The sequence below is a fragment of the Loxodonta africana genome, chromosome 3 (assembly GCF_030014295.1).
Source record: "Loxodonta africana isolate mLoxAfr1 chromosome 3, mLoxAfr1.hap2, whole genome shotgun sequence".
In the NCBI taxonomy this organism is placed as follows: Eukaryota; Metazoa; Chordata; class Mammalia; order Proboscidea; family Elephantidae; genus Loxodonta; species Loxodonta africana.
In genome coordinates this window covers 98717042-98743515 of record NC_087344.1, presented here as the reverse complement: position 1 = coordinate 98743515, position 26474 = coordinate 98717042, and the positions used below count along the sequence as shown (strand labels likewise).

Sequence of the window (26474 nt, the reverse complement as noted above, 5' to 3'; positions counted from 1 at the left end):
GGAAATCTAGGTTACTAATGAATTTGATATACACTATTGAGAAGCTACATTTTTTCCTTCCTTATATTTTTTTAATGAAAAGACAAGACTATAAATTTATTCCTGGTAAACATTCACCTTATTGATTTTAGCCCATCATTCTAGCCTGCTGATTTAAAAAAAAAAAAAACTATCTGGAGTTTTGTTATTCAATGTCTTAAGTATGCCTCTCTGCTTTCACAGTCTACAAATTTGTTTAACATGTCTTCTATGTCTTCACTAAGTTGGTGACTGAAAATATTGATAAGGACAAGAAAAAATACTATGCCATGTGTCACACAACTACAGACCTACAATGGCTTGAGATTAGGTCTTTTATGAACGTTCTTTATAGATAGTTGCTTAGCCTTTCAGGAATTCATATGAACACATTACCATTTGTTCCAAATTTCTCTATTTTACTGTGAAGAAACTGTAAGAAACTTTCTCAAAAATGTGTGATGGTCAGGATAAATTTCTTGTGTCATCTTATCAATCTATCAATAGTGCTCTCAAAATTCTAATTAATTATTCTAATTAATAATAAATTATGCTAACTCATCACTTATTTATTCAACAATATTTAATGAGCAGCTGTTCTGTCAGTAAGCAGATAGCTAAATACAAGAATAAAGTAATTTCAGATAATGACAAGTGACAAGAAGAAAATACAACAGGGAAATGGAACAATGCTGGGGTGGGGAGGGGTACATTAGCTCCAGTGGTCAGGGAAGGCTTTTCTCTGATGACATTCGAGCTGAGCTATGAACAAAGAGAAAGAGATGGCCATGTGAATATTTTGAGAAGGGCCATGCCAGCAAGAGGACAGAGCGAGTTAAAAGGCTGTATGAACTGGAAAAATTTGAGGGACAGGAAGAAGGTCACTGTGGCTGGACAGTGAATAAGCAGGGGCTTAAGTGATAAAGGTCAGAGCAAGAGATCCCATAAGACGTTGTAGGATACGGAAAGGAATTTGGATTCCTCCCCCCTCCCCCCCGGCCATTTCATGGGGAGCCACTGGAGGAATTTAAGTAGTTGAGTAACATGATCTGATATACACTTTTAAACTATTACTCTGGCTGTTGTGTGAGGAATGGATTATTGGAGGGAAGGCCGGAAATAAGGAGACCAATTAGGAAGCTGTTACAGCAACTCAGGCAAGAGATGAAAGTACTTTCCACTAGGGCAGCAGCAATGGAGAGGAGCAGGAATGGTCAAATCCAGAGTCCATTTTGGAGAAATGCTGACAGGACTTGCTGATGAATTGAATGTAAGGTGTAAGGGAAAGAGAAGCATCAAAAATACCTTCTAGGTTTGGGTCCTGACCAACTGGGAGAATGCTGGTAGTTTTTACTGAAATGGAGAAGTCCAAAGAAGAAGTATACTGGGTGGTTGGGCTGTGTGGACAAATCAGAATTCTGCTTTGGATACTAATCTCAACCATCCAATATTTATTTAATGGTGATGCCAGGCAGAGGAAACAAACAAAAAAAAAACCCATTGCCAGTCAAGTTGATTCTGACTCAGAGAGGAAACAAAGAGCCCTAAAAAACTGACAGCTTAGTTGGGTATACACGAGTAAACAGACAAGATGTAAGCACCAGTTGCTGCTGGAGGCTGCACTATGCAAAAACAACCCAGACAGGGAGAGTGTTACTGAGGGAAGTCAAGAAAAGGCAACACTTGAGGTCAGGGTAGCAGGACTTACTCATATCGAACCTGGGCTAGTTCCTGATGACATCCCTGTTCATAATTATATGCTTAATAATCCAAGCTTTGTTGTTGTTAGGTGCTGTTGTGACATTAAGGACATAGGTCAATAGTTTGTAGGGACCAAATTTTTCGGAAACTAGGATAATGTATGACATTTTCTATCTTCTGGGCAGCGATTTAATTTTACTCTTAGAGGCTCCAAAATCACGTCTGCAACTTATTTTCTTAGTTGGGGATGTCCAGGTGAGCATGAATGGATAAAATTGACTAACATGGTCAAAATACTCTCTTAGGTTTCCATGTTCTCTCAACCACATTTGGTCTGTATGAGGCTAGTTCTCTGTGATAATGACTTCACCATTGCCTCACCCTGTTCCCTTTCAACTTTCTCAGCTCCAGCCATACTGGCCTTCTTTTACCATGTTCCCTCCTGCCAAGGAGTCATTGCAAATGCTGTTCTCTGTCTGAAACATTTTTCCCATCCCTCTTTGTTTTTTCTCTTTGTATAGCTAATGCACATCGATGTGGTGTGAGCATCACTTCCTCAAGCATTTCCTGATTTCCCTGACAAGGTCATATCCCCTTACTGTACACTCTTTAAGCCCCCTTTACTTGCTCTTTGTAGCATTTCTCTCAGATGGCATTTTTGTGATTGACTTGATTAATGCTCACTCCACTAGACCGAAACTCTAGGAAGGCAAGAGTTTTGTTTGTTTGGGTTCACTGTTGTCTTCCAGCACGTAGTACAACATCTAGTATTAAGTTAATGAAAGAGAGGGATAAAGGGAAATAAGACTTGAATGCTTCCTTTCTCTCTTATTGAAGCATTAACCTGATCTTGTCTTTGCACACCACAAGCCCACCCTTCTTAGCTTTCCCTCCTTTGAATATAATTATCAAAAGTCCTTTTTAGTTGCTTATGGGATTTGGCATTTAGGGGAGCCTAGCTCCATTTGTCACTATAATATTGTACACAGTATTGGATCTTCTAGTATTGATTAATTTCGTTACCTTTTACCAGAACGCAAACACTTTATATAAACCAATGAATTCGATCATCGTAAGGATCATGCAAGTTAGGTGTTACTACAGCTATTTCATAGATGAAGAAACCAAGTCTCAGAGAGTTTTGACTTGCCCAAGGTTATACAGCCAATAAGTAGTGAATCTGGGATTTGATCTCAGGTTTTTCTAACTGCAAAGCTGGTACCTTCTAGTTTCCCTAAATGTAAAACTGAAATAAAACCTACTTCACAAGTCTGATAGGAGACATAACTATCATAGTACATGAAAAGAATACTCTTTTAAAGTTGTAAAGCACTACAGGGATGCTAGTCACTGATTTTTCTAATAAATTATTACCAACACATCCTGTATGGATATGTGCTCTTCTGTTTGTGGTGAAAGCTAACGACTGACAGTAATGTGGAACTGAAAAATTTAGGAAAACCAATCATTCTAATCGAGGTGACCTCTGAAGAAGGTAAGACTGAAATATGACTATGATTGAGAAGCAGGGATCTGAACAGTCTTATTATAGTCAGTTTGGAAAAAGGCTATATGAACTCAAGAGTAAAATTCATAAAAAGGCACTCCCCATTTTCAAGGGCATGGATGGTTATAATGGTACCAAGAACTAACATTTTCTGAGGACTTACTGTGTGCCAGCCAAGGTGCTAAGAACTTTACCTGTATTAGTTCCTTTAATTCTCATATTATACCTATAAAGCCTCATAATATACCAATTAAGGCTCAAAAGATCAAGTGCCTGGCCCAGAATCACATATGGCAGAGCTAGCATGGCTTGCATATGGCACAGCCAGAACTGAACTCTGTCCTCTCTAATTCTGATACCCAAATTCTAACCACTAAAAGAGGCAGCCACTAATATATTGCTTAATTATTCTAATTCATTATATAAGTCTCTTAAGGGTATATTCCTACAACCGAAGATCCAATTACTCCCGGTTGCTTGGGTACAGTCCAGTTCCTAGATTTCCAAGCATGAAGATTGGACAATGGGTTAGGTGAATTCACCTAGGTGAAGTTTCCCCTTGGTGACATCCTCCTAGCGGTTAGTCCCTTTCCAATGAGAGTACCCAAACTGGCTAATGATCAAAAAAAAAAAAAAAAAAAAAGTGATCAAAAGTTACAGAAAAAGCTTAAATAGGTGAGGCACTATGGAGTAGAGGAATCATCAAAGAACTGGGGGTCAGAACTTCTGATTTCTGGTCTGAGCTTGTCAGTAAAATGATACAAGAGTCAGGAAATTCACTTCATCTCCCTGTTCATCAGTTCTTCAGCTATAAAATGAAGGAGTTAGAGCAAAATGCCTTTCAACTTTGAGATTCACTGATTCTCCAGAAGGGGGAAGAGAAGTTGGGGGTTCAGCTCATTTTCTCAGGGCTTCCAATCATCTTCTACATGCCATACTGAAAAAAGGGAGCAGTTCCATGAAGCCTTATAGATAGCAAAACATCTGCAAACCATTACCTTGCAGCATGATGTGGTTGGTCATCACTGCTCCCTTGCCCTTTGGACTCTGCAGGGCTATTCATGGAATGGTCAGCAGCTGAAACAGTGCTTCTGGTAATCTCAGGGTGGCAAGAAGGGGCCCAGAGGATAGTTATTTCTTTCAGCAACAAACAACAGGCAAGGGACAAAGTATTTAGGAAGCAAAGATTGCTGTCCTCCAGGTGCCAAGTTGTCACTTAAAAAAATGATAACATACAAGGCAAGGTCATCGAAGCTCCCATATACACATCCAAACTCCCTGAGGAACCGAATTGCTGGGCTGAGGGCTGTGGGGACCATGGACTTGGGGAACATCAAGCTCAACTGGCGTAACAGAGTTTATAAAGAAAATGTTCTACATTCTACTTTGGCAAGTAGCGTTTGGGGTCTTAAAAGCCTGTGAGCGGCCATCTAGGATACTCCACTAGTCTCACCCCTTTGGGAACAAGGAAGAATGAAGAAAACTAATGACAGAAGGGAAAGATTAGTCCAAAAGACTAACGGACAACATCTACCACAGCCTCCACGAGACTGAGTCCAGTATAACTAGACGGTACCCAGCTACCACCACTGCTCTGACAGGGATCACAATAGAGGGTCCCAGACAGAGCTGGAGAAAAATGTAGAACAAAATTCTAACTCAAAAAGACCAGACTTCGGGCCTGACAGAGACTGGAGAAACCCTGAGAGTATGGTCCCTGGACACCTCTTCAGCTCAGTAATGAAATCACTCCTGAGGTTTATCCTTCAGCCAAAGATTCAACAGGCCCATAAAACAAAATGAGACTAAAGGGGCACACCAACCCAGGGGTAAGGACTAGAAGGCAGGAGGGGACAGGAAAGCTGGTAATAGGGAACTCAAGGTTGAGAAGGCAGAGTGTTGACATGTTGTGGGTGTTTAACCAATGTCATAAAACAATATGTGTACTGTTTAATGAGAAACTAGTTGATTCTGTAAACCTGTATCTAAAACACAATACAATAAATAAATAAATGCTTACAGCTAACATTTCTATAGGAGTCATAAACCACACAATCCTGTGACATCTAATATCTCCTTTCAACTTCACAACAAACCTTTACAGAACACAGGGTACGTGATGGGTGCTGTATGTATTAGGAAAAAGAAACGGGTTTGCAATACACACACACACACATACTCATCTTCACAGAAGCTACATGACTTCTAAAATGGCCCCTGTTGCCCTCAATTTTATTTACAGAACTGACAGAGGTAATTAGAACCATCTCTTGAGGGAAATGGAGCAAATCTTATTACTCTGAGTCTCTTATCAGTGTTTCCATCCTCAAGGAAGGAGAGAAGTCCCATTAGAAATTAAACTCAGTCCCCTCTCCTATTTCACCCTCTACCACTCGTCCCCACCCCAGCCAATGTTCACTATGTCCCAAACACACCATTCAATTCACCTATACCCCACACACTTCCATGACTTCATGCCTTTGCTGGTGTTAATTCTTCCTCCTCAGAAGCCATTTTCCCTCTCTGTCTGGTAAACTACTACTCATATTTTAAGAAACATCTCAAATGTCACCTCCACAAGAAGCCTTCCTTGATACCATCACCAGTGTTAGTCACTTCCTGCTCTGTTTCCCCACAATACTTTGAGTATCTCTAGATTTATAGTACATTACTAAGATTATTTTTTCATTTATTCCCGCCCCCCCCCCATAGTAGTTCCCCAAGAGGATGAGCAACAATGAATTCATTTCTTTATCCCCAGGACTTGGCACAGTAAGTAGCTGGCTGACTGGATGGATCACTAACTGACATCGGGGCCTCCTAGTCATTCTCCATCAGGCAGAAGTTTGATGCTAATGGTAAGACAACATGACACTCAGAAGAAATGTACTTGCCTCAAAAACTGGAAACACCTTGAACAGGAATGGGAAGGGGAGAAGGGAAGAGGGTGATAAGAGGATGGGGCGAAGATCAAGGGCTCAGGGTTAAGGGCAAAGACATACCCCCTCCAGAGCACTCATAGGGATGGCCTCCCTCAGGATGTAGGAGATGATGGTAGAACAGGCCCTGTATAGACTAGAAAAGGCTGCGATTACCTGTAGTCAAAGACTTTTCCAGAACTCTGAATAAAAAGTTATTAAAAATAGCAGCACCTACCTCATACGATGCCAAGATGAGCTACATTTTAACAAAACTTTCCATGCAGCCCTTGAAGGACAGAAACGGTTGCTGTGAATTACACCAAAACAGAAAACAAGTCTCCCATTCAAAAGAATGAATGGATGAATCCTTCTTAATATGACCGGACTACTTCTACGGTAGTATGTGGGCAAATTCAGAACATTTGGCATCAGTAGCTTAAAAAGGATTTCCTAATACCCACCACTTTTATCGATGGCATCACTGGATTCAAGCTCCACATATTGGTCTTGATGCAGATTCTTGGTAGAAACCCGTTAAGCAAGTTTTCACAAGGGAATTTCCTCTGCTGTCCCCCAGGATGGGGCAGTATTGATGAGTACACTCCCATCTCCTATTTTTGTATTACCACTTATGCCACCCATGGGAGTAGGGATCATTTGGCTGATTGGTGAGACTTGAAAGAGCCCAACACCCATGTGGCCATGTTAGCCAGGAAGTGGGACAACTGCAGTGAAATGGGGTCAGTACAGGTTGGCACGTGTCTCTCTTCTTGAACAACCTGTGCTCAGGCCAGTGTACTCTGCGTTCATAAAGAAAGCAGATCAAATGGAGCTTGGTTCAAGCGAGCCCAGCTAGGTCCCTTCTCTCTTTGCTCCAGCTTTTTGGACTGCCAGTAAGTGGTGAAGTCAGTGCTAAGGAGGTCCCCAGATCCAGCCAGATTCAAGAGAGAGGTAGGAACCCTCCATGCCCTGTAATTCAGCCTGACTTCTGTCGATACTGCACTTCGCCTCAGGTGACTCTTTAAATTGTTTGTTCTCAACTGGTCAAATCTAAGGACAGTGGGGAGTACTGGCATATTTATGTCCCTAACACACAAACAAAAACAACATTTTCCATTATGTCGATTTCAACTCATGGTGACCCCATGTGCGTCAGAGTAGAATTGTGCTCCACAGGGCTTTTGGTGGCTCATTTTTCAGAAGTAGATCACCAGCCCTTTCTTCTAAGGCGCCTATGGGTGGGCTCAAACCTCCAAACTTCAATTAGCAGCCAAGTGCATTAACTGTACCACCCAGGGACTCCCCCCAATACATACTTGCCATTAATCAAGATTCTTTACCTAAAATTTTAAACCTACAGGACGAAATTATCTTAAGTGCAGCTTTAGTTACTCCAGGGCTTATTTTACTCTCTGAAAAAGTAAAATTCCTACCTTTGCTATTTTTTTTTCCCCCCGTGAAGAAGTCTGTAGCATTTCCTGTCACAGAAAAGTCTCTGAGAGATTCACTACAGAAATGAGATTACATCGGAGCTATCATTCAGGCTGGAGTATGTCTTCCACAGTGGTCCCTTATTAACCAGCAAATGCGTTATTGAAAAAGGGCTATGGACTCTGAACGTATGAAATAAAACCATTGTCTCCTGTCACCTAGTAGTGTCATTTAATTAAATGAATTTATGGAGAGTCCACTAAGTGGTAGGGACATTTGAAGCCAAAAAGAAACTTGTTTATCAAATCCTTCATTCAAACATACATTCACTCATTCAGCCAATCCTTCCTCAGGGCCTATTACGTGCCAGGGACTGTGCCCACAATGCCAGATGTCTGAACTACAGCCTCTCGGGAGAGAGAAAAGCAGTCATAAAAAGCAGCCCTCCTGCCTTCAAGGAACTGTCTTCTCTCACATACGCTTTCTCTTCCTTTCCGCTTCTCCCTTAAAAAGCTTCTCCCTTAACAGTTAGTAATTCCTTCTACTTGGGCTTCACATTTGTTCCTTTGCCTGGCTTCCCTGTCCCAAATACTGCATGATCTATAAGCTAACATGCTGAGTCCTTTTCTATAACAAACCTCTTTCTGTAATACAAGTAATCGCTCCATAACTCAGCCATGTTGTAAACATGAATTTTCATTGAGTGGCCTACCCCAATAACACAATGAAGCACCTTTCCCAGGAAGTAAAAAGGCAACTGGGACACGCTGACAGAGAGCCTGGATAACAGACTGAAATAGGCAAGGTGCTGCTTATCTCCCTAAGGGTCTCTCCTCCCTGCTGAGCTCTTCTTTTCTGCTGGCTTTTGATATACGTTTAGGATTAGATAGGTAACCTGGGAATGATTCGCATGAAACTGAAGGTCAAAATTTATTGACACAGATCATTTTACTGGACTATGAGTACATAAACAAACAAACAAACAACCACACACACACACACATACACACAAACTGGGTTTGGGCTTTCTCCCACCAGTTCCAAACATTAGCTAGTAGAGTTTCAATTATAAAGAAATTTCTACTATATTCTTTTGATTCACAAACTGTCTTTTTCCTTAAACTTTGCATAATGTTCCCAAACCATTCAAATACCTCCCTGAAAAAAATCATTGGGTGGTAGCATTTAAGCTTTGAAACTTGCATGTAGTTACTTAAAACACTGTAAATTCCCCCCCGTCCTTGAAATGCACCGTATAAATATTACATTTGACCCTTAACTTACACTTCATAAATAATTTATTTCAAAAATATTCCTCCATAAGACCATCAGTTGCTGAGGTGTTCAGTTTTTCGGGAAAAGCATTTATTTACTGCATGAGCCCATGAAGGCTGGTAAAGACTTGGCTAAAAGCTCCACATGGAGCAAATTATGGTAATTGTATTAATGCTCAAATCCATGGTGCTCAGTGCTCAAACCTGCTAAAAGGTTTTGCTGCCATAGTGCCCACATCTTGATGGGCAATGAGTCCACTGGAAACATTTAACACTTCATAGGAGGCTTCTGAGATTCATTTTTCATAGTTCCCAGAACTACTAAAGAATGTCTGGAGGTAGCTTCCAAAGGATTTTCTGACAGTCACAATTGAGAGTTAATATCCTCTCAAATACCTTCTAATTTTGGTTCAGAATGAAACTACAAGTTCAGGTCACCAGAAATAAAAATCAAAGGAAACATCATACAATATAATTTTGATGAATGGGTAAGTTTTAATTCATGTACAGCAAGATTCTAGTTAATGGTACGTCTCCCTAGGATATCCATTAAAAATCCATTAACTTAACAAGCAAAATCTAATAAAGTTACTCTGGAAATTTTCTGCTAGATTAACATTACGGACTTTTAATGAATATTTCCTGTAGGTATTGCTCTATTAGTGGAGCTAATATTCTAATTAAACATGAGTCGTGGCGGGGGGGGTGGTGAGGGAAAGAGCACAAAAACATTAAAATAATCAGAAAATCTGAGTTAAAGTTGGCCCCAAGACACCAAAGATGCTGCTAAAATCAGTAAATGTCATGATAGCTTTCATCAAGAGAAAGAGCCGACATCCTGTACTGACCGTCTAATCATTAATTCATTCACTTTCTAATCAAATAGTAATTTAGTTATTAAAATATGCCATGCCCTAAGCTAATACTGGGGATACAAAGGTAAGCAAGTGAAAATCCTGATGTAGGGAGCTCACAGTCTACTGTGGTGCCAAAACGCATAAACAGGTAATCAACATGTATTATATAACAAAGCTGAATTCAACATATCATGGGAATACTTAGAAGGAACAACTAACTTTTGGGGGGGGCATATGAACTCTAAAAATCACTGAAGATTTAGTAATTGAAGTTAAAATTTGTGTTCCAGCAAAAGCTTTGTTTGTTCTAAGCTCTCCCACTGGGAGGGTTTCGATCCTGGTTTACCATTCATTGGCTTTGTGTGGTTAGACAAGATTACTTATCTCTCTGATTCTACTCTGTAAACAGGGTAACATGACTTTTGGCATGGTTGTGAGAATTACATGAAACGAGGTATGTGAAAGCACATAGATGTATGCTTGGAACATAGAAGGGGAAGGAGGATTAGTATTTATTCACTGACTACCATAGGTACACACACAAAAAAAATGAGGATTACTTAGAAGTCAGTATAGGAAAGTGGTTACAGAGCTCTGGTGGCACAGGGCTAAAATGCTCAGTTGCTAATGGAAAGGTCAGTGGTTTGAACCCACTAGCCACTCAGCAGGAGACAGATGTGGCAGTTTGCTTCTGTAAAGATTACAGCCTTGGAAACCCTATAGGGCAGTTCTACTCCGTCCTATAGGGTCGTCAGGAGTTGGAATCAACTCAACAGCAATGGTTTGGGTTTACAGTCAAATGGTTAGAGTAGGACTTGCAGTCATCCAAACATGGGTTTGAATTCTGCTCCTACCACGTGAAAACTGTGCAGCCATCAGTTAGGCACACCTCATCTTTCTGAACCTTGGTTTCTTCCACCGTAGACTAGGACAAACAAAAATAAGTCTGTTACATAATTATAAAAATTTAAAAAGATAATGGTTATAATACAAAAGTAAAATGTCCAGGAAGCGGTAAACTATTAGTATTAATTGCTACCATTAGTTGTATCTTTCACAGGTAAGACTATGGAGATACCGAAAGGTTATAAGACTTATGAGTTCATACCATTACTTCTAGAAGTAGTACTGCCCTAGCTCCTAGTTCCGTGTGTTAGACCCGACTTGCCTGCACTCCCTCAGTTACAGAACCAGAGGCCTCCATCAGCACTCAGTCCTGACAGATCTTCATCAAGACATAGAGTTCACTGGGAGTCTAGGTAACACCAGTGGGGGACTCAAGACTTAGTTGCCCTGCTTAAGCTGTAAAGGCCAGTGAACTAGTATCCTGGGATATTTCTTTGCTTCAGCTTTCTCTTTAACTCTTGCCAATTTGTCTCAGTTCAAACAACTGTGCACATTCAGGGAGCAGATATTTGTCAACATCTTCTATGCCAAGATACTCAAGGATAAGACAGATGAGGTCTCTGCCCTCCAGGAGCTTTCAGCTTAGTATTACTTTTCTGTTTTGCTACCTAGATCCCCTGTTGGACCTGAAGCATTGTCTAAAACCCCACCCTGCTTGGTAGGAGTCCTACCATCCCATACTCTGCCAGCAACCCCAACTCCCAGAAAGGTAAAAGTTTGACTGTATTTCCCAGTTGCTGGCTCCAAATAGTCTGAACACCCAGAATTTAAAAACTCACCACTACATGATTTAAAGTATGAATAGTTCTTTATACACCATAAAGCTGTATCTGCCTCATCAATATACCCCCATCCCTATCCACAATACTAAATACTGGACTGCTGGAATACCCCACCAGAGGACAGATGTATAGTCAGGTCAGCTCTCTCAGTCTACTGTATCGCAAGAAGGCAGTCTGCTTTGGTAGCAAAGTATGGAGTTAGAGACCTGAGTTTGAATACTGGCTCTACAACTTAATAGTGGGCAAGGAACTGAATCTCAGTGTTTCTATATATAAAATGAGAAGAGCAATCCATATAGGTTTGTGATGATCAAATGAGATAATGTACGTGGGATGTAGCTGATGACCACTGACTACTGCTTTGTTAAACATCCTCTCTTCCCTTGATCCCAAGTTCCTCTTCTCCACCAGTTTAGATCCTGAGATGGATTCATATGAGCCACAGAAATTCTAGTATGGCTCTTTCTGAATTCTACCCTGGTTTGGTTCTTTCCCTAAAATCTACCTATTCATAGTTGAACAGGCCATAAATGACTGAGGTATTAGCATTAACAGTATTGATGCTAACTTGGATCATTCATGTTTCTACCCTTATATTCTTGAATTTTTACACACTAGTTACGAGAATTCCACCAGAGAAAGGTTCAACTGAAATTCCCTACTATGAGACTCAGTTATCAAGGGAGGTCAGGAGTTACAGCAGACACTACTAGTTGTCTACCAATATTTAATAGCATATTTCTCGAGTTTTAGCTGGTCACATGGATGAACACATGGCCATCTAGCCAGTGACTAAATTTCCCAGCCATCTCTGCAACTTAATGGGGCCCTAGGGAAAGTGCTGGTCAATGGAATGTGATCAGACATGACATGGCCCACTTCCAGGTTATGCTCTCTCCAAAAGAATGTGTATGGGCTCCTCTGGTTCTGTTCCTTCTTCCCACTCACTGGCTGAGGAATTATGAAACTGGGAGTAGCTAACTTGGACTCAAAGTTGGATGTCATGGCTTGAGAATGCAAACTTCCCTAACAGTCACTTGCCTCTGTTCTGTTACATGATATATATCTTGTTTAAGCGACTGTATAATTTTATTATTACAGCATCTTAGCTTGCACACTAAACAATCAAAAAACAAAAACAAACCCACTGCCACTCGACTCAATTCTGACTCATAGCGACCCTATAGGATAGGATAGAACTGCCCCCTAGGGTTTCCAAGGCTGTCACCTTTAGGCAAGCAGCCTGCCATATCTTTCTCTCACATAGCAACTGGTAGGTTTGAACCACCGACCTTTTGGTTAGCAGCCAAGCGCTTTAACCACTGTGTCACTAGGGCTCCTTAAACAATACAGAATTATCTGTACTTATCAGGTATCATTGCTTTAACTGACAGCAGGTTACTAGAATTGTGAGCAGTGACTAGAGGTAACAAACACTTTCCTGCGAAACGCCCATGCACATCTTAAACTTTAAAATGTCAGCCAACATTATATGTAATTAGTATCTGAGTTATTTTACCGGGTAAACCCCTATTAGCACTTACACCTTTACTACCCAGTCAATGCCACATAAAACTGACATTTGGCACCCTACTGCCATAGTCAGGAACCACTGGCTCATGGTCTAGTCTCTGTCTTGTTCCTGATTCTCCTAACTTTGATTGTTTTCAATTATTTTCTGTTCATGACCTTGCCTTGCACCTTTAATCTAATTTATGGAACTATCTTTCTAGTACTAACTGAAAACAATTCATACATATACCCTTGATCATGCTATTCCCAGCTGCTCCATGTAAATATCTTCCCAAGTCAAACCCAACTTCTAGGACTCTATATTTCAAAGCATATTTTCATAATACTTATCTCCACTATGTTCATATAAGCCCCAGGACAAGGGCTTGCTAAGGCACATGGCTTCCTCAATACAATTTGGTCTTTTCCCTTAGAAAAACTGGGCTGCCTTCCTTTATTTTAGTTCATATAAAAGCAAAACACACACACATACACATATACGTATATGTATACATATACATACAAACATAACCATTGACCAGATTTTTAATCCTTTTACCTATTTTGTTGTAATTGTCTGCAACAAAGTCTTCCAGACCGATAATCTTCCAGAAGCTGTCATCCCAGCCTTTCTCTGCTGAGTATGTCCATTTGCACACCAGGGAGCAGAGAGACCTGAGAAGATGGGAGAAAGGTGGAACCAGTAATATGGTCTATGCTTCCTTTATATTTTGCCAATAATTTCCCAGAGATGCGCAGTAGTGTTGAGGAAGAAGAATGAACCAAAGTAGGTCACTGTACATCTCTGTTTAGATTAAAAGTTCCCATTTAGACCTGTTAATGATTGATAGTACCTTCTTTCACTTTCAAAAGAGTTCCAGCCCTTTATTTGGATGCTGATCAAACAAATGGTGTATAAGAATATTTGTATTTGTATCTGTATTTATATTTATATGATATTGAGAGACAATTAGAAATTATAATACTGACTAGCTATTTGATGATATTCAATATTATCATTAATTTTTAGGTGCAATGTTGATCATTGTGGTTACTTTTTAAAAAGGCTCCTTATCATTCAGAGATATGTACCAAAATATTTATGTATCGAATTATATGATATTTGGGATTTGCTTTGAAATTACATGGGATGGGAAAGTGAATAGGGTTGTAGGTAGGGCAGGATTGGCCATGGATTGGTGGTTGTTGGTACTGGGTGATGGGTTAATTTGAGTTCATTACTACTACTCTACTTTTGTATATTTTCAAAATTCTCTATGATAAATATGTATAAAAAAAAGTGCCTGGCATAGATAATTATATGGTCAATCCAGTCTAAAATAATGTTTAATAGGAGGAAGAGTTGAGTGCTGGAAGGCATTTTCCTCTCCAGCTTCATTGCTTATCAATTTACTCTCAGTATTCTACACTCCAGCAATAAAAATCATTTGCAGTTCTCTGAAAAAATGCCATGTTCTTTCACACCTCTGTGCTTTTACCCTACTCCATTCTGTTTGGAAAGTTCTTCCCACTTCTTCAACCTGAAAACTCAAACTTTTCCTTAGCCCAGCTGAGACCCCAGTTCAGTTGGGTACTCCTCCTCTAGGCTCCCAGAGCCTGGAGTATATCTTCTTTCACAGCTCCTAACACATTGTGTAATTAATCATTTCTTTATATATTTCTCCATAGTCCTACTACTTTCCAATCTGTTCTCTATATTGTGTCCAGAACAAACTTTATAAAATAAAATCTGATTATGTTAATCGCTGATGAAAGGCTTTCAATTGCTCCTTACTACCTTCAGGATAAAATTCCATCCTTAGCAGAGCTTAAACGGCCCTTCGTGATATGACCTATGTTCACCTCCAGTTTCCTCTCTTGCCACTCCCACTCTTGCTTTTTCTATTCTTCACTGAATGATTTTAAGTTTTCCATACTGGGTCTTGATTTCTCACTCCCAGTGCTTTTGGCCCTTTGCTGCATTCTGCTTAGAGTGTTCTCCCCCATTACTCATCTAACTCCTAATCGGCCTTCATGACTCAATTCAGACAATTCCTTTTCAGGAAGCCTCAATGGAGTTCAGGTTGAACCCACAGATTCTTTTCCAACTTACAATCCGGACATGCATCTATCTTAACACTTAGAATAGTAATTGTCTTTGTCTGTTCAGGTATCTTCCTCTCCCTTCAAACCAGAAACTCCTAGGAATATACCCAAGAGAAATAACAGCTGTCACATGAACAGACATATACACACCCATGTTTACTGCAGCATTATTCACAATAGCAAAAAGATGGAAACAACCTAAGTGCCCATCAACAGATGAACAGATCAACAGATTATGGTACACATACAAAATGAAATACTACTCAAAGATAAAAAATAATGATGAATCTGCAAAATATCTCAAAACATGGATGAATCTGGAGGGCATTATGCTAAGTGAAATAAGTCAATCACAAAAGGACAAAAATTGTAAAAGATCACCATTGTAAGAACTCAAAAAAAGGTTCACACACAGAAAAAAACAATCTTTGATGGTTATGAGAGCAGGGAGGTATGGGAAGTGCAAATCACTAACTAGAGAGTAGACAAGTGTTAACTTTGGTAAAAAGAAAGACAACACACAATATAGGGGAACTCAGCACAACTTGACCAAGGCAAAGCCATAGAAGCTTCCTAGGTACATCCAAACACCTTGAAGGACCAAGAGTTACTGGGGCTGAGGGATGGAGCCCATGGTCTAGGGGAATATCCAGGTCAGCTGGCATAACACAGTTCATAAATAAAATGTTCAACATTTTACTTTGGCGAGTAGTGTCTAGGGTCTTAAACACTTGCTAGCAGCCATCTAAAATACATCTATTGGTCCCATGATGTTTGGACCAAAGGAGAATGAAGAAAACCAAAGACACAAAGAAAACATCAGTTCAAAGGACTAATGGACCACATGAACTACAACCTCTACCAGCCTGAGCCCATAAGAAACAGATGGTGCCTGGTTACCACAACTGACTACTGTGACAGGGATCACAGTAGAGGGTTCTGGACAGAGAGGGAGAAAAACACAGAACAAAATTCAAAAATCACACACACACACACAAAAAAAGACCAGACTTACTGGTCTGACAGAGACTGGAGGGACCTCTGAGACAATGGCCCCTGGACACCCTGCCAACTCAGAACCGAAGTCACTCCCGAAATTGACCTTACAGCCAAAGATTAGACAGACCTATAAAACAAACAATAACACACGTGAGGAATGTACTTAGCTCAATCAAATATAGGAGACAAATGGGAAACACCTGCCCCAAAACAAAGACGCGTAGGCAGGAAGGAAAAGGAAACCTAGGCAAATGGACACGGGGAACCTGGAGTGTAAAGGGAAAGAAGGGGGAGTGCTGACACATTGAAGGGATTGCAAACAATGTCACAAAACAATTTGGGAATAAATTTTGAGTGAGAAAATAATTTGCACTGTACGCTTTCACCTAAAAAAACAGAGAGAGAGAGAGAGAACAGATATTTATTGTCTCAGAGTTCTGGAGGCTACAAGTCCAAATAAGAGCACCAGTAATGCCAATTACTTCTGCGGGCTCCAAATGAGGAACTATTCCAAGCCTCTCTCCTGTCTTCTAGTGGCTCCCAGCAATCCTTGGTATTCCTTGGATTAGAGATGCATCTTCACATGGCAGTCTTTCCTCTGTCTCCCTGTCTTTGTGTATCTTCTCCTCTTTTATAAAGACACCAGTCATACAGGATTAGGACTCTCCCTACAGTAGTATGACCTCATGTTAGCCTGATTGATAACATCCTCAAAGACCCTATTTCCAAATAGGGTCAGATTCTCAGGTACAACAGTTAGGACTTCAATACATCTTTTGGGGGAGGCACAATTCAATCTGTAACAGAGGACTAGTTCACATGACAGAAGATCACGAAGAACATTTATAAAAAATGGGTCCACTGAAGTAGAAATGATAAGCAAACTGGAAGAGAACATTAATAATGAAAACAATGAGAAACCAGAAGTCTAATGCATACACACACACACACACACACACACACACACACACACACACTCTCTTTCTGGGACTAAAAACACTGATTTCAGGCAGACTTTACATTTCAAATTTCAGCAGAAGAACTAAAAAACAAACAAAATCTGGCCACACTGAAAATCAAATTAATAGTCTAGAAGACAAAGTAAAATAAATATCTTACTACAAGTAGCAAATCCACAATGAGATAGACATAATGAGGGAAGAGATAAGAGGCTTGGAGGGCAAATCCAGCAGCCTAACATGAGAATACCAAGAATTCCAGAAGGGATTTAAAAACAGATAAAAGAAAAAAGAACAAAAGAACAGATGAGGGAGATGCTAAAATTAAACGAATACAGTACTAGATTGTTATTACACTGAGCTGAAGCAAGACTTAAGCCTGCAGATTAAAAGTCTCATTAAATCCAAGAAGTGAATCCAGGAGACACTTGAATTTCAAGAGTAAACAGAAAATTATACAAGCTTCCAGCAGAAGGAAGTTACAGACAAAGGCAAGGGTTTCTGACTAAGGGATCCTCATCCATAAACCTGGGATATAGAAGACAGTGGAATGATGTAAAGACTGTTAAGAAAAACTGATCCAAGAATCCCATACCAAGACAAAATACTATTTAGCTCTCAGGGAAAAAGAAAAACATTTTCAACATGCAAGGATTCAGAAAGTAAACCAATCATTTGTGCTCACTGAAGACAATACTTGTGAAAGAACACAACCAAATAACAATTGATTCAGAGCAGCTACCTCAATATGGAGAAGCCAAAGTTAAGAGGAGCTGTGGAGATGAACACTGACATTCATTCATTCATTTATTCATTATCTCTCTCTCTACCTTTCTTCTCTTCTCTTCCTCCCTCCCTCTCTTCTCTCTTTTTCTACACACACGCATACATAAATACACAATATTTAAATCTAAAATGGTTGACGATAATGTAAACACTAAATTATAATATTAAATAATATTACGTTTTCTTGACACACTAGATGCATGCTATATTATAAGGAAAAACCTGATAATAGCCGGGAACTGAAAATATTAAGCTAAGTAATTGGAAATTACTCAAAGTCAGAAATTGGAGAAGAGGTATATAAGAATCTTGGAATGCCTATGTATGTTTGAGAAGAACATAAATTTAATGTTGGTCATAAAGAAGGAGAAGTTTATCACTAAAAGAAACAAATAGCTCAGCAGAACTCTCAAAGTAACAAGGGATAAAAAAAGGAATAAACAGAAAATTAATCAGCCAGTAAAACAAAACAGGAAGAAAAAGATAAGGGGGGGGGGGTGATGCAACCTAAACAGAAAATAAAATTAAAATAGAAGAAATAAAATCAATTATCTCAGTTATTACATCAAGTCTGAATGGGCTAAATTCCACAATTGGTTAAAAGAAAAAAATCACATTGGGGTTAAAATTAAACTATGTTGTATTTACAATACAGACTTTGTTAAAATATGATAAAGAACTATTTTTAAAAAGCTGGACAAAAATTACAAATATAAAAAATATTATAAATAAATAAATAACACACGAAATAGACACAAAATCAAAAAATCTTAAACAAGACAAAGAGGAATATTCCATAATCACAGAACGCTCAATCCAAGAAAAATGTTGCTATTCATACAACTTTATGAACCAAACAACATAGTGCCAAATACATAAAACAAGAGCTGCTAAAAATAATAAAAAAAAAAAACACTTAAAAAAAGACACAATCCTATTTAAGAAGTTTATCATACTTTCAAATTTGAAGTAACATGTAAACTAGAATAATAATAATAAATGCTATGATTATTACTCGGAAACCCTGGTGGCATAATGGCTAAGTGCTACAGCTACTAACCAAAGGGCCGGCGGTTCAAATCCACAGGCGCTCCTTGGAAACTCTATGAGGCAGTTCTACTCTGTCCTATAGGGTCACTATGAGTCAGAATGAACTGGACAGCAAAGGGTTTGGTTTTGGTTTTTATCATTATTACTGAGAAATTAAAGAACTCAAATACAACAACAACCAAAAATTCAATCCTATATACCCACATAAGGGAAGAGAGGAGGAATAAAAAGTATTTGATGAAGTTAAACACCACATCAAAATAAAAACTCTTACTGAAGTAGGAATGGAGGCTTCCGCTTCTGACCACAATGAAGTAACAAAGACTGGATTTTCTTCTTCCTTTAACAACTAGAAAACTGGAGAGAAGAAAATACACATATGAAACAACCGTTTCCAGGCTTTGAACAACAGGCAGCATAGGACTAAGATCCCTGAGAGAAGGAAACAAATGAAGTGAGCCCTAAGATCACTCTGGCTTTTTGCCTGGAGGTGCGTGACAGACCACAAAGCAGGGAGAGGGATTCCAAGGAAAGCACAGCAGCCTGTGTAGTTGAGGAGACAAAGACCAGAACTCAGGGAGTTTGAGGTGGCTGGAAGCTGTGGTAGCACACACTTCCAAATAGGAGGCAGCAATGCAGACAAAGGAGATATAAAAATCTGCACAGGGGTCCCCTTAAATCTTTGTTGAATATTAAGATGCACACGTTGTTGTTGTTGTTAGGTGCCCTCACGTTGGTTCCGACTCATAGCAACCCCATGCACAACAAAATGAAAACACTGTGGGGCCCTGCACCATCCTCACAATCGTTGTTATGCCTGAGCCTATTGTTGCAGCCACTGTGTCAGTCCATCTCATTGAGTGTCTTCCTCTTTTTTGCTGACCCTCTATTTAGCATGATGTCCTTCTCCAAGGACTGATCCCTCCTGATAACATGTCCAAAGTATATGGGACGAAGTCTCACCATCCTTGTTTCTAACGAGCATCCTGGCTGTACTTCTTCCAAAACAGATTAGTTCGTTCTCTGGCAGTCCACAGCATATTCAATATTCTTCACCAACACCATAATTCAAAGGCATCAATTCTTCTTCGGCCTTCTTTATTCATTGTCCAGCTTTCACATCCATATGAGGAGACTGAAAACAACATGGCTTGGGTCAGGCACATATCAGTCTTCCAGGTGCCATCTTTGCTCTTTAACACTTTGAAGAGGTCTTTTGCAGCAGAATTGCCCAATGCAATACTTTATTTGAGTGCTGGACTGCTGCTTCCATGGGTGTTGATTATGAATCTAAGTAAAATGAAATCCTTGACAACTTCAATCTTTTCTCCAGTTGTGAGGGTTTTTGCTTATTTTATGTTGAGGTGTAATCCATACTGAAGGCTGGAGTCTTTAATCTTCATCAGTCAAGTCCTCTTTGCTTTCCACAAGCAAGGTTGTATCATCTGCACAACGCAGGTTGTCACAGAGTCTTCTTCCAATTCTGCTCCATGTTCTTCTTCATAAGACACACATATATACAGTAAAACTCCATGAGGTCTGGTAAAGAGTTACTGGAACGCTGTGAGCTGAACAGTTCTCAGAGTTCACAAAGGGCTGAGAATCATTTGAGTTATCAAGAATCAGAGTGGAAAGTCCTCACTGATCATTTAAAGCATCCAGTCAAGACTCCAGGAGACATATTACTTACGAGTATGGCTAAACTTCCCTATGTAAAGGCTACTCTAAGCCTGCTCTAACAAAGTTTAAAAGCTTTTAGCTTTGAAGATTTTAACAAAGTTTAAAAAGAAGCCTCAAAGGATAAAACTGAACCAAAGTAACTTAACAGCTTACCAAGAAAAATTGTTCAACACTCCTTACAGAAAGACAACAAAATGTGGACACTCAACAATATAACATTCAGTATCTCAGCATCCAATCAAAAATAATGGCCAAATCAAGAAATAATGGCCAAAACTTTTCTGAATTTGATAAAATCTATAAATCTACATAGCCACAAAGCTCAATGAAATCAAAGTAAGATAAACACAAAGAAAACTACATCAAGATACATTATAATCAAATGCTTTTTAAAAAAGTGAAAAAAGAAATTGTTAAAAGCAGCCAGAGAAAAAGACACATTACATAAGAATAAGAACAAAAGTTTCCAGATTTTTCACTAGAAACATGGTAAGCTAGAAGAAAGTGGAATAGCATCGTTAAACTACGGAAAAAAAATTAAAAAAAAAAAAAACTTAAAATTCTATATCCAACATCTCATAACATGGATGCATCTGGAGGACATTATACTGAGTGAAATAAATCAATCACAAAAGGACAAATATTGTATGAGACCACTACTGTAAAAACTCATGAAAAGGTTTACATACAAAAAGAAACACTATTTGATGATTCCAAGGGTGTGGGGTAGGGATGGAAAAATACTTAATAGACAAGTGGTAACTTCGGTAAACGGTAAGACAGTACACAATACCGGGGAAGCCAGCACGACCTGTACAAGGCAAGGCCATGGTAGCTCCATAGACACATACAAACTCCCTGAGGGACAGAATTGCTGGACTAAAGGCTGTGGGGACCACGGTCTCAGGGAACATCTAGCTCCATTGGCATAACATAGTTTATAAAGAAAATGTTCTACATTCTACTTTGGCAAGTAGCGTCTGGGGTCTTAAAAGCCTGTAAGCAGCCATCTAGGATACTCCACTGGTCTCACCCCTTCAGAGCAAGGAAGAATGAAGAAAACTAAAGACACAAGGGAAATATTAGTCCAAACAACTAAAGGACCACATCTACCACGGCCTCCACTAGAAAGCGCCTGGCTACCACCACTGACTGCTCTGACAGGCATCACAATAGAGGGTCCCAGACAGAGCTGGAGAAAAATGTAGAACAAAATTCTAACTCAAAAAGAAAGACCAGACTTGCTGACCTGATAGAGACTGGAGAAACCCTGAGAGAATGGCCCCGGGACACCCTTTCAGCTCAGTAATGAGGTCACTCCTGAGGTTCACCCTTTAGCCAAAGATTGAATAGTCCCATGGAATAAGACTAAAGAGGCGCACCAGCCCTGGGGCAAGGACTGGAAGGCAGGAGGGAACAGGAAAGCTGGTAATAGGGAACCCAAGGTGGAGAAGGGAGAGTGCTGACATGTCGTGGGGTTGTTAACCAATGTCATACAATAATGTGTATAGTAACTGATGAGAAACTAGTTTGTTCTGTAAACCTTCATCTAAAGTTCAATAAAAAAAATTCTATATCCAGTAAAAATATCTTTGAAAAATTCAAGTAAAATATAAACTTTCAGAGAAACAAAAATTGAGAGAATTCATTACCAGGAAATCTAAACTGCAAGAAATGTTAAAAGAAATTCTTCAGGCAAGAGGAAAACAATGCTAATTGGGAATGTGCATCTATACGAAGGAAAGAAGAGTATCTGAAAGGGTAAACAGGTGAATAAGTATAAAAGACCTATTTTTTTTTTTCATTTTTAATTTCTTTAAGATAATTGTTTATAGTAAAAAATGACTTGTGGTATTCATAACATATGTACAATCAAAACACATGACAATAATAGCACAAATAATAGAAAGAAAGTATATGTGAGGAGGTATAAAATTATTTTAAGGTAAACTATAATAACAACATGATAAAGATGCATGTTATAAATCCTAGAGTGACCAGTAAAAAAAGTTTATAACTAATAAACTAATTTTGGAGAGAAGATGAAATACAGGCAGACTCCTTCTTACAAATGTCCAACTTATGTATAACCCGTAAGTTACAAATGAACTCCTGTAAAGGCTACTATATTGAAAATTTGAGATACACACAATGGCTTGTAATAAAAACAGGCACTACTTTGTAACACACATCAAAATATTATTATTAATATTACCGTATTACGTTAAAGATATTTTAATGCATCTGGAAGTTTTAATGTTTTTTTAAGCATAGAAAGGTACACTACATACTATACACTAACACTTGCCTAGCTGATATTAGATACGAACTGTACGTACTTGTTCTAAGTACAAATCTGACTTAAAGACAGACTTAGAAATGGAACTTGCTCATAATCCAGGGACTACCTATACTACATATTCAAGTAATCCAGAAGAAGGCAGGAAAAGAGGGGAACATTACATGGAACAGATGAAACAAAGGAAAAACAGACAGCAAAATGGTAGATTAAATTCCAACCATTAAATGTAACTAGCCTAAAAACTCCAATTTAAAGCCAGAGATCATAAGGCTGGATAAAAATAAAAAACAGAATTCAACTATACGCTGTACTGAAGAAATTTATTTTAAAAATAAATCAAAAGATAGACTAAAGAGTAAAAGGATAAAAAATATATGCCATGAAAATACTAGTCATAAAAAAGCTGAAGTGGCTATATTATTATCAGACGAAGCAGGCTTCAGAACAAGAAATATTTCCAGGGATAATGAGGGACATTACATAATGATAAAATGGTCAATTGACCAAGAAGGCTTATGGGTAAAAGAAGGAATCATAATTTGCAAGAACGGTAACTTGAATTCAGCTAAGAATAATTTCATCTTTTTGCTCAAAACTAGCAAACAAGCAGTGCTAAAACTATCCATGAAATCAAGAATTCATGATGGTATAATTGGATATGGCCACCTAGGGTCAACCTTGTTCTTTACATAGGTTTCCCTGAAGTTCACGAGTCTAAGCAGCCCTTGTGGTCTGACAGATTGGAGGAGTTTAGAACTATAGGCTTGCTGCATTTCATACTATTTTAAACAAGTATATGTCTGAGAGGGAAGGCCAGGTCAGCACTTAAGGGCTCACCTCATTATTATTAAAAAAAAGTTATTTTTTATTTTGTTTAATTTCCTGATGCTCCATCTGGCCTTCTAGGAATTCTAGTGTATTACGCACGGTCCTGATCTCCCACAGCAAGGACCATATCTGCCTTATTCATGTAATTCCTCGTGTTATTTCTAGTTATTCCTAATGTAGTGCCTCTCTAGAAAACTTTGGGGGCTTAATGCATGTTTTTTGAGTGAATAAATGAGAATCTCAGGATCTAACTTATTAGAAGAAGGCTTTCAGTCCCTAATCAATTTTATTCTTTGTATTATAAAGTCCAGATCTTCATATATTGCTCTTTGCAGGCCAGAGAAGAGACACTGGTTAATTCCTGGAGTGCTGAGGGGCAGCAGCAGAACACTGGGTTCTCTCATAGGCCATTATCTCAACAGAACAAGGCGAGTGTTTTGAAAATGCATTTGCCTACCTCATTTTTGCTCCATTATCTACTTCCCCAGACACAAAAGCATAGATTTTATTTCAGTACCAAATCTCTAATAGATCTTCTTTCCTTTTTCAGAAAATGCAAAAACAGAAGCTTCCAGTTAAAGAAGCCAGACTGACTACACATGCTGACCTCTGCTTCCTTTCAGAGCCCCAGTAGATAGCGGTAAAAGAATATTCAAAAAGGCAGAAACATACAGTGACAAAGAGAACAGAATAGAAGATGACAGCAACAAAAATTTGAAAGCCAGGAAATGGATAAGTAGTAACTCTACTGGCAGGCTTGAGAAAACTAAAACCTAAAGAGCAATAAGAAAAACCCAGAAGCAAATTAATTAACCTGCAGGGATGTAGAAAGGTTCAGGAAATGGTGGCACCAGGTACCTCTGAAAGTGAGGATAAAAGTGGGGCTAAAATCAGCACGGTTTGAAAATCTGTTCACAAAAAAATAGTTAGACCCTAACATGACTTTACTATGGACAACCAGAGTACTACCACTCCCATACGCTGTTGTTGTTGTTGTTGTTGTTGTTGTTAGATGCTGTTGAGTCAGTTCCAACTCATGGCGACCCCATGCACAACAGAACGAAACACTGCCTGGTCCTGCACCATCCTTAAAGTTGTTGTTATGCTTGAGCCCATTGTTTTTATGAAAACCCATATACTGGCAGAAGACTAAGGTTTACCTTAAAAAAAAAAAAGTAGGATACAAGGCTTAGCTAAGGGCAGGGACACTTTGACAAAAAGAGATTAAGTTTAGGGTCCTTTCCCAGACTCAGCTCCCACAACTCTGGGTGCTAGGTTTATACCCTGAAGATTCTTTTCTGGGGAATCTGACCAGACCAAAGAAAAGATCTAAGGCTAATTAGTAGGGCAGAGGGTACAGAAAGAATAGTTCAGCCAGATCACTTTAGTTCTATCAGTAAACCAGTTGGAATCAAGTTGAAACTGACTCCTGACAACCCAATGTGTGTCAGAGTACAACAGTGCTCCGCTGGGTTTTCAATAGCTGATTTTTCAGAAGTAAATTGCCAGGCCTTTCTTCTGAGGCATTTCTGGGTAGACTCAAACTGCCAACCTTTCAGTTAGCAGGCTGAATGTACTAACCATGTGCACCACCCAGGTGCTCCACTCTAACCCTAAACAACCAAAAAAAAACCTAGGGAAGACTAAAATAAGAGAATATAAGTAAAGCTCATTCTTGATGATCAAAAACTGGTAACTGCTAGAACTATCATCATCATTAGTACATAATGTTCATTTTAACACACACATACATTCATTCAGAAAATATTTACTGAGGATTCACTATTTACATATCAGAGTTTTCTAGTGAGGTAGGTGCCTCCAAACTCAGTGAATCAAAGGCAAGGGGTCAACAAGATCCCGGCCAAACTCCTGAGATCATGAAGCAACTTCAGCAAGAACGAGGAGAACTTTTGACTTTCCTGCTTTACTAGAGCAAGGCACACATCAAAAGCACATGCCTGCTGAGTTCCAGGGGCCTGATCATTATCATGCATTTCTCCAACAAGATTTTATAAAAACCAAGCCAGCTCTGCTGCATCATTTATATGCAGTTCACTGTACTGACATTGCCAGGCCCCCACTTTCCAGGGAAACCTTTTGTTCTTTGCTTTCGGAAGGCAGAACCTGGAGAGTCTCAATCGAACAAGCTAGGGAATAACAGAATAATTAGAGCTAAGAGTGGGGAAAAATTACCAAGATATTCCTGGCTGCAGCCTTCAGTACATCACAAGCCTACGATGGCTTTGTTTTTCCAAGCCATACAACAGACTGAATTACCAGCGCTAAAGATACAGCTTATGCGGGGATAGAATGACTTGAACTGAATTGCTAATTGTGTTAACAAAGGGACCAAGAGGGCCTTATTTCTGAAGAAATACCACTGTACCCACTGGAGTTGCTTCTGTGAAGGAACTGTCAGATTTCTGGTTTGTTACTATTGGCTCTGTACTTCATCAAGACTTGCTGACAGGCCCATGACAGACCAAAATAATATATGCTATGAAGCAACGCAGGGCAATATTAAATTGTCATTTCGGTTAGACTTGCAGATAACATGGTTCAAACGTGGCCATGGCAATATGGGGAGAGGGAAAGAAATGAATAAATAATCAGGTTCAGGGAGTTTTGTAATACCCCCAAAAGAAAAAGATCTAAGAGACAGAAAACAAAAGATCCCAAAGTCACCACTAAATCATTCAAGATCTTGGTGAAGCCACTGGACTCGTGGATTTAGAGTTTTCCCCTAAAATACAAGGATAATATCAATTAGAGGCAATATGAGGGAAGGGGCAGAGGTATTGGAAAGGGAAGGAAACAAACTGTGGCTTAAGGAGTTCCGGTTTTACACCCTG

General features: G+C 39.2%; 1 protein-coding gene across 10 annotated transcripts in view; it reads right to left on the bottom strand.

Annotated features, from left to right (window-relative positions):
- FGGY (FGGY carbohydrate kinase domain containing) overlaps positions 1-26474 on the bottom strand; it is a 566317-nt gene that overhangs the window by 327523 nt on the left and 212320 nt on the right. For all 10 annotated transcript variants that reach the window (XM_003411156.4, XM_023549536.2, XM_064282044.1 and 7 more), the window contains one exon: positions 13469-13584. In XM_003411156.4, coding sequence (XP_003411204.1) covers positions 13469-13584 — 116 coding nt within the window. The remainder of the gene's footprint in view (positions 1-13468; positions 13585-26474) is intronic.